General features: G+C 38.9%; 1 protein-coding gene across 1 annotated transcript; it reads left to right on the top strand.

Annotated features, from left to right (window-relative positions):
- The first annotated feature begins 3,763 nt into the window (after window positions 1-3,763).
- On the top strand, window positions 3,764-7,805 carry LOC117764440 (succinate dehydrogenase [ubiquinone] iron-sulfur subunit, mitochondrial-like). Its single transcript, XM_034590215.1, has 8 exons — window positions 3,764-3,954; window positions 5,426-5,559; window positions 5,668-5,753; window positions 5,863-5,999; window positions 6,187-6,303; window positions 6,549-6,650; window positions 7,387-7,509; window positions 7,599-7,805. The coding sequence occupies exons 1-8, from the start codon at window positions 3,889-3,891 to the stop codon at window positions 7,677-7,679; spliced, it is 846 nt and encodes a 281-aa protein (XP_034446106.1). The 5' UTR covers window positions 3,764-3,888; the 3' UTR covers window positions 7,680-7,805.
- The last annotated feature ends 1,963 nt before the right edge of the window (window positions 7,806-9,768 follow it).

Below are 9,768 nucleotides of genomic sequence, written 5' to 3' on the forward strand. Positions count from 1 at the left end.
GGGAAAAGACCTGTTCAGAAAAGAAAAGAAACAAAGAATATAAAAAGGAAATGCACAAATGTTAAGGAGGAACACAAGAGGGGCAGTCCATAAGATGCTCAAAAGATTCAGTGAATGTCCCTTGTTTATTGTTTTGTTGTCTGAGCCATAAAATGTTTTGCAAAGTTTTTTATGATTTAGCTATTTTATGTTATTCTGAAATTCTCTCCAATGCAGTTCATTTGGCAGGATTATCAGTATGTGTTGTAGATGGTGCACTGTAAATACACATATACTTAAATACATGCTATTTCTTGTCAGAAAATAAATACATTTAATGCATTCTTGCTTCACTTCTCTTTAAAGCATTTTTATATTTACATCAAAAACTACCTCATTATTATTCAAGCATATCTCATTCCAGTGTGAATGATGTGAGCTGGATTTTTAAAGAACACACAATAAATAATAAAATATGAAAATTTGGATCTAGGTTGACCAGTGGCAGATTGAGGACTTTTCTAAATCAGGGGCCATAAAATGGCCACAGTAACATGCACAATTACTGTAAGTCATTCCTTGTTTAGGCCTACTGTTAACTCTATAGTTTTGAGCAAAGACACACATAATTTAATAGATTTTGAAAATTGTTCCTTGTTCAATCCCATTGTTTACTGCAAATAGCTTCGAAAAAGAATTCTTAACAAATTGTCATATTTATTATAAGGACAGGGCAAAAACCCCAGCTCCATGCTTGGATCTGCCCCTTAGGTGGACCTTGATTGGCTGTTTCATGGCCTTTGCAGCTGTTAACCACCTGGAGGCCGCTCAGACTGGTGTGGGCTTACAGAGACGAGCCTTGAAGTAGCGCCCTGTCTCCGCTGTGGCCTTCCTGGCAGAGTACACTCCTACTGTCAACAGGGCCAACCCTGTGACCTGTGTGGAAAAAAGCAAACCCACATTTTCAAACATAATGTACATTATATCAATTATGAAGACGACCATCTCCCACAATCCTCTGCATTTCTCCTGTGGTCAAAGTGTGACAACCCGTGATAGGTCTGACATGGGTTTACCTGTGGCTGTGAGTTTGATCCAGTCAGGGATGAAAGCTCAGAATCCTTCCCCAAACACTGCTCCTGCCTACCTGCCAGGAAAATAAAAACACAATTAACACCTCGACTGCCTCCACTGTGGCAGCGACACTCACTGCCGCCCTCTGGGGTTTTTGTTTAACAGCTACTTACAGCTAAGAGCGATCGCAGACAATAACATACCAGTTACCCTGAGGATTAAGGAGAGTGGAAAGTCATTCCGCCTTCACCTTATAGATTCAAGGAAAGTTCGTCTGTGTTCAGCAGCTTTCAGGCAGATCTGTTTCAGGATCAGGTTCACATCCTCCTCCTCCAAACGAGTCACGAACTTTGGCCTCTGCGTCAATACAATCACTAATCTTCACATCTCCGTTTCATGTTCAGTTGTAGCTGGGAGGAAAAGAAGCAGATATTAATAACTATGTGGTTATTATCACGCCTGACAGCACTGTGGATTTGGCCTACTTTAAATCAGCTTGGTTTATTATCACACCAAGCTAAAACTGGATTCAACTGATTCAAAGATACAGTTCCTTTGTAATTATGTAAACCCTATAAATTAATGCGTAACAATGTAGTTATAGACAACATTTTTTCTATAGAGATACATATTAATCAAATGAATGAGTCATTTGTAATTGTACCTTGTTAATTGTCTCATATGTAAATTCTTGAGCAGATGGTGATAGTCACTTGCCAAAGGCTTGAGCCACTGTTGCCTTTACAATATTAAAGGTTACAATGTTCCCTCTGTGCACTTCACCTTCAGGGTAAACTGGACACCCCAATTGGAAAGTGATGAGATGACTGGGCCGGGGCTAGCCAGTTAGCATGCTAAATTTAGTTGGAGGAAAGAAGAAGCAACCCAAGGGTGAACACTGTTGCTGCTTTCCAACCCTGTAAAAAATCTTTAAAGTAAAAGAATGAAATTTGATTTGATGCTGGATTCCTAAAAAAACAGCTATTAAACAGCTACGTTGGTAGTGTCGCAATAGCAAAAACGTACATGTAGCCCCTTCAATGTTTTTGCATCTGCTCCTGTTTTTTCCTCTATTTTTCCTCTGTGTAACTGCAGAGTGTTGTTAAGCACATTCTGTGTACTTATACTGTCTATCTTAAGGTAGCATTTATATTCTTTGCCATTTTTGTGGAGTAGAAAAATGTAACAATAAACTCCACTTTCTCACTTTCTAGCCCTACCACACACAGCCTGATTGAATAGCCTCACTATGAAATTTTAATAGAAATAAAATAGACTATCGAAGATGTCACCTTGGGCTGCGGAAAACGTTTGCACCATTTCTTATATTTTATAGACAAAATGAATAATTGATTAATCAAGAAATAATTGATAACTGATATTCATTGATAATGAATTGATATTTACAATAATTGTTATATGCAGCCCTGAGAACAATAACATTATTATTTTCTGAATGTCTTGAAACTCCGCTGGGTTGGGCCTCTGTGCTGTGGGCCACAAATCTCCCAGAGAGTCATGTAATCACTGAGTCACTGGTACTGGTCAGCAACCTTATTGATCCCTGCAGATATATAGCGGTCATTCTTTACTATGGAGCAGCACAAATCCTACTGCATCTTTAAGTAGGATAATAAAAGAGTTTTTACATGACATCATGAGTGGACGGGTAATGTGTACACAAGGGTGCATTTGGGTTTATTTTTACTTTTCCTCACAGCCTTTTTCTTCAGAGCAGATTCCTCGTTTGTCCTCATGGAGGAATTGTTTATTATTAAAAACATTTGATAAACGCTCAATTCAGATACGAGTGATACTCAGTTTCAGGTGTTTGTTCAAAGGGTTTATCTGTTACTTGGGTTCATCATCACATATCTATCTGGCAAGTTTGTCTGAACACAGCAGCAGAGGATCATAAAATCCCATCAGAGACCTGTCACTTGGACCAACGCTTATAAGTGAAATGAGAAGATGAATGAAGAAATTATGACTGATTTTGAAAAAGATTATACTACTACTACTACTAGTACCAAACATAATCAGAATCTGAATTTCTTAGGCTCAAAGGGATAGTTCACCCCCCCCAAAAAAATTCAGTCAATATCTACTCACCACTGTGCTGATGAAGGGGTGGGTGGAGTGTTTGAGTAGATACTGAGTTAATCTTCATTCTTGGCTGAATTATCCCTTTAAACAAGAAGGGCTTTCCAAAGAAATGAGAGTAAAATTTTAACTCAGAGGTCATTGTAGAGCATATACAAATCTGGAACATGCCAGCATATTATTATTGTTATCGTTATCTATTAAGTTCTGTCATCAAATAAGAACAACTGGGAAATAAGAAAGAATTTGTATGATCATTTCCCAGCTACTGAATCACACTTACAGCATGGTACTGTATGTTAAGTGATGTATATGTGTATGTAACTGACCCTGGTTCACAGCAATGAGAGTTGTGAAAGAGACTCTTACATATGGTGCCTTCAAGTGCTGTCGGACAGCAGACACTATGCGCGTATAGACGACGTATTCATTTACAACCTAGTTCTATAAAAATAGTGATAAAACAAATGACTGGTTCCATATTAATGACCAGATTTAATTTAGCTGTCGCTCCACTCCGGCGGCAGAACTGTTGTTTACAGGCTACATGTGTGTTAGCTGTGAGCTCAGCGGTAGATCGTGAAGGCAACGTTGGTGACGCAGGCAGAGGGCGGGGCTTCACGTCACAGAGGTTAGTATAGACAACAGGCAGCTGAGTGTGTGAGTGTGTGTGTGTGTCTGTATTGTGTTCCTGTGGCAGTGTTAGTGACACAAACACATCCAGTCTCCAACATGTCGGCGATCTGTGTTTCCCTGAGTCGAAATCTTCTGGTTGCCAGGAGCTGTGGCTTCATGGTGGTGAGTACAACATCATTCACAACAAACTCATACCTGATGGCAACTCTGAGAAATGTTGTGTTAACAACTGGTGTTCTAGTGTTAATGTATGGACCATCTATCTTATTGTAGGCTACACTGCACTGTATCATCATCTAAAAGAGTGTGTGACACTGTGAACGACCTGTGGTAACACACCCTGCTCCCACACCCCGTGTGTGTGTGCGTGTGTGTGTGTGTGTGTGTGTGCGTGTGTGTGTGAATGCCAGAGGACATACAGCAAACACACTGATCTGTGAAGTAATTTAATAGAAGTGTTCGTTTACATTCCACAATGAATACATCACAATGCTTGTTGAATAGCTAACCTCTCCATTGGGTATGAGCTGAGCTGTGGTGCAGCGCCTCCCTCATGTTAAAGACTGATGAAGCAGATCTGGATCTTTTATTTAAGCAGTTAAGCTTCCTAAATATCTTTATACTTCTTTCATTTTAGCAGAAATATCGATCTTATTGTGTTAAAGTACGTCTTTCATTGTCCTGTAAAGTCAGTTAGGTAATCAGAGATATCACAGTGATGTAACACTGTCATGCCAGTTCATCCAACCTACCACTAGGGGGAGACTCAATACCGTCTTATGCAAACAGAGTACACAGTATTTATATACACTAGGACGCAGTGTATATAAATTGTCTATGATTCTACTCAATAACTGGCCATATAATAACGTGTAATAATACTTAGTAATGTCATCACAGTGAGCCTCCATTATTCTGTTTTATTTTCAGACGTTTTAAACATCATGATTTTTAATAATGATTGTATGTGTTTTTTTGTAAAGCTTTCAAAAGAAAGCTTTTATTAATTGGGTATTCGGATCTCATGCTGTTCTTTTGTGTTTGTCACTTCATTGTGGGTTCTTTTAGAAATGAGCAATAGAAATTAAGTGTCATTGGTCTTTATATAATTTGAAGTAACACTACAAGTAAAATAGTCTAGTGTGACAGGATATGTGCTTAATTTTAGCCTTAAGATAAGATATGATAAGATATAATGTAGCTTTATTTATCCTCCATAGAGGAAGCAATTTACACAGCAGCACAAGGAAGTAGCAGGGAAAGGAGAAAAATGAAGTAGAGTGATAATAAGGAAATACACACAATATTATAAATAATTGCATATTTATAGTAATAAAAGCTACAATAAAATCTCATAATATATTTATACTATATAAAATAAAAATGGAAGTTCTTTTTACAAGACTGTTAATGATAAAGGTTGTGCAATTTGTCCAAATTCTTACATTATACAACATGTGCAGCCGTATAGAGTATATGGATATTTGTGTTTGACTGTAGGTGCTGTGTCGATGTGCAGTTAAATTGTATGACCTGCAGCGTGGTAACATTGTGATGTTTTTTGTACATAACTCTTAATTGATACTTGGGTTTGAGTCTTATGTACGGCTTCTGTTCATTATCTGTGATCTAGATGGGGCGGTGCGTTCAGACAGCAGCTGCTCCGGCTACTGAACCCAGAATCAAGAAGTTCCAGATTTACCGCTGGGACCCCGACAGCGCCGGAGACAAACCCCGAATGCAGACTTATGAAATTGATCTAAACAGGTAAATCATGACCAGGTCTATTATTAGAACATTACTAAGCTGGATTTTAGTTTTTTAATGATAGTGTAGCACATGTCATAACTTATTGACGTCTTCCTCTTAATACAGATGTGGCCCAATGGTTCTGGATGCCCTCATTAAGATTAAGAATGAGATGGACCCCACGCTCACATTCAGACGCTCGTGCCGTGAGGGTAAGAAACTAAAATCACCTGCATTCAACTTTTAAAAAAGCAAATGAAACATGGAGACATGACCCTTTGTTTCAGATGTCAGTGACCCACTGACTGTGTGTTTCCTCAGGTATTTGCGGCTCATGTGCCATGAACATTAATGGAGGCAACACGCTGGCGTGTCTTAATAAGATCGACACAAACACAAGCAAACCAACCAAGATTTACCCACTTCCACACATGTATGTGGTCAAAGATCTGGTGCCTGTAAGTACTGCAAGAGGAGAAACAGAGTTATATTCAATGGGCATATTTGAAATTGCTCTAGCAGATTGTCAGAGCATAATGACGACTGACGTGTAAAAATGTCATGAATTTTAAAAGGAATATTTCATATTTAGAACATTGTATGTTTGAATGTCGGTCATGACTTTTTTTGTAAAATTCCCACCAGGATATGAGCAACTTTTATGCACAATACAAATCCATTGAGCCCTACCTGAAAAAGAAGGATGAAGCTCAAGAAGGGAAGGAGCAGTATTTCCAGTCGGTGGAGGACAGACAAAAACTGGTAAATAAACCAGCTTTTCTACTGTGAGAAAGACAGAAGGTTACACGGCCCTGGGCAGCCATTGTGCAGGTTGTCATATCTTGGCCCTGGCAGATAACAGATGTGCTGACCTGTCTTTCATTCACTTGTCTGGTGTGTTACATTCACAAGGAAATGTAGCAGAACCACATTTGTTACGATCGCATTATGGCGTGTTGTAAAACACCACAGAGACTCAGAGTAAGCTGTGGTACTTTACCCAACAGGACGGCCTCTATGAATGCATCCTCTGTGCTTGCTGCAGCACCAGCTGTCCCAGCTACTGGTGGAACGGAGACAAATACCTGGGACCTGCCGTCCTGATGCAGGTGGGTTGAAGAGAGTCTCAGAACATCTATCTTTTCAGACACTAACTCCGGAAAATGTGCAACAATTGACAATTCTCCGGACTTTACATTTCACACACTCTTTTACATCCTGTTTGTTTTGTAAGGTCATTTGTTAGGTTTTTGGGGCTTTTTATTTCAGTTTTGCATCTTATCATGTGTTGGAAACATCATCAACCACTCGCCCAAAGTGAATTCTTCCCATTTTCCTGCTGTATTCTAACAGGGGCTCACTCGGACATTCTCCGGACATTTTACTAGGGAGCTGGCACAAAAATCTCCGGAGAATGGCCTGAGCAACCGACTCTGGATAATTTCAGTGCATGTCAGAAAGCAGCATAAGACACATTTAACTATGAGATTTGTGTCCCAATAATAGACTATTTAAACGTGTTTACAAGAATAAAATACCAGTTTAGAAAAACTAACACTCAGCTTTCATTAGTTTTACCAGTTCTGACCTAGAATTGTTATGTTCATATCAAATATTGGAAGGTAACATTGGCAATATTCCACAATTTACAGTCCAGGCAAACACAACTTTAGTAACGAGTTTAACATGATATTGTGTCATGAACTGAATATTAGATATGTGGTTAATTTAAATTGATAATGGACAAAGTTTCTTTCTTTTTTTTCTAGTTTACCAGCATTTCTATCGCTGTGAACATTAATATTTTCCCGATGGAGTAAACAACACACTGTTACTGTCCCACAGGCGTATCGTTGGATGATTGACTCCCGTGATGAATTCACTGAGGAACGTCTGTCTAAACTTCAGGACCCCTTCTCTCTCTACCGCTGCCACACCATCATGAACTGCACTAAGACTTGTCCCAAGGTATATATATACACACACACACACATACAGTAATACAGAGTTAATATAATTTCTGTTTCTCACAGTCTGTTTGACACACTGCTCCACAGGGACTCAACCCAGGAAAGGCCATTGCAGAGATCAAGAAAATGATGGCGACTTACAAAGAGAAGAAAGCAGCAGCATTGTGAAAACCATGCTCACTAAAGATCCACGAAGAATACCTCAATATAAGTTAACAAGAGAAGAGCAGAAAAGCACCTTTCATCATTTTAATGAGTGTGATTGTGAGGCAGAAGGAAACAGGAAAGTGTTAGTGTTAGAAAAAGGTGATGGAGTCTCAAGCTAAATATTTTGAGTGATGGAACATGGACCACATATCTGCTATTTGTGTGCATTGGGGGAAAAAAAGATCTGTTATTACTCACAAATATCTTATTCAGGCTGTAAATATTTGTATATGTGTTCATTAAAGATGTGCTGAGCTCATTATGGAAGTCCAACCTATGTTTTTGAATGAGGAAAGAACACAGTACACTTTGTCAATTGTCTTTGCAAATTACATTACAATAAACAAAATACTGAAGGATGTAATGAGACAGTTTCTATGTCCAAAAGGCCCCACTAATGTACCAATTCTTCTATAAACCAACCCTCACCTATGGTCATGAGCTGTGATGGAATGGGATTGTGAATACATACAGCAGAAATCAGTTTCCTCTGTAAATTGGCTGGGTTTACACTTAAAATAGATAGAGGAGTAAATAAATTAGGAGCTCTGCAGGTTGAGCTGATTTTCCTATTGGAGGTTTTCTGGGCACAGCCACCAGGTGAGAGGCCCTTGGAACGCCCTGGGATCCCAGAGGGGAAAGATGTTGCTGGAGAGAGTTGTCTGGATTACCCTGCTTCAACCTGCCACCACTGCAAACTGACTCTGGGTAGAAAGGATTAAATGGATCCACATGAAAATGAACAGCTATCATAACAAGACACTAACGTATCTCAAAGATTATGAATGGGCTGTCTAATTACAACATCATACCACAAACCTTACTTTGTCATTGCAAGACAATTTGAATGTTGTCAGAGCAATAATGTTGTCACAATAAGAACAAGGTACGATCATATAGCCTTGAGAGAAGATGTAGTTGTGTGCTTACATACCAGGCTGCCTTCCCAGTGGGAATTATAGTTTTAACAGTGGAGAAAAAATACAGGCATTGCTAATAACGTCAATAATTGTTAAGTTCAAGTGTGACATTAAGCCAGAGCAGCTAAATTTAATTTAGCTATCAATTACTTTATATGCGTGTCTTTTTAGTGTGACATGACAAAATGTCTTCTGTGAAAAGAGCCCTCTTCCCCCAGCCTGTGAATGCATAACATGTTTTGTAAGCAAGAAAAGCACAACAAAACAACAATGATGGCTGCATTCCATTCAGGTGAGCTGGTCCTAAGATAATGTTTCTAATCTTTTTCTTAAATATACTGAATCGGTAATAGAGCCTCCATTTGAGACATAATATCCGGCATACAACAAAAAAGTCTTCCCAACTTCCTACAGAAATTTCCAAGATGTAAACACAAAGGCAGGTTTGCTTGACTGGATTAAGTAGCAAAGAGACATCTGATCACCTCATCCTGAATTCCTGAGTATTAACATGCAATAGTAACATAAAAAATATGGTAGGTTCAAAAAACATATACATGGTAGTGTTGTGTTAAAAAATTACTGACATCCAGGTTAATGTCAAATAAGGACCCTTTGGCATGCAGATGGGGAAGACTGGGATTGCTATTGCTTTTCGTTTGATTATTCAGGAAAATTAATCGCATTATTGACGGCTTGAATATACTCGAAAACTCATCAAACTTCGCTGGTGCGTCAAGCCCAATGAAAATGTACGTATTCTGGAGTAATTCGAAATGGGCGTGGCAAAATGGCTCAACAGCGCCCCCTAAAACGCAGCAATTCCGTCTGGTTTAACCCATCTTCACGAAATTTGATTAATGCAACAGGAAGTTGGCCATTTTGGATTTTGTGGCCATTTTGGCCGTTTTACACGTTGTGTATTTTAACAAACTCCTCATAGAGCTTTTATCAGATCAACTTCAAATTCAGTGAGTGTCATCTTGACTCCTTGGAGATTAAAACTAACTCAAATTTTCGGTTTTCGTCGCACAGTGTGATCGTGGCGTGGCCTCAAATTTGGATGAATCACCATCAAAACACAAGGTCGTTGTATGTCGGACATATATGGTCCAATTGACTCCAAACTG

This window comes from Hippoglossus hippoglossus, chromosome 7 (genome assembly GCF_009819705.1).
Source record: "Hippoglossus hippoglossus isolate fHipHip1 chromosome 7, fHipHip1.pri, whole genome shotgun sequence".
NCBI lineage: Eukaryota > Metazoa > Chordata > Actinopteri > Pleuronectiformes > Pleuronectidae > Hippoglossus > Hippoglossus hippoglossus.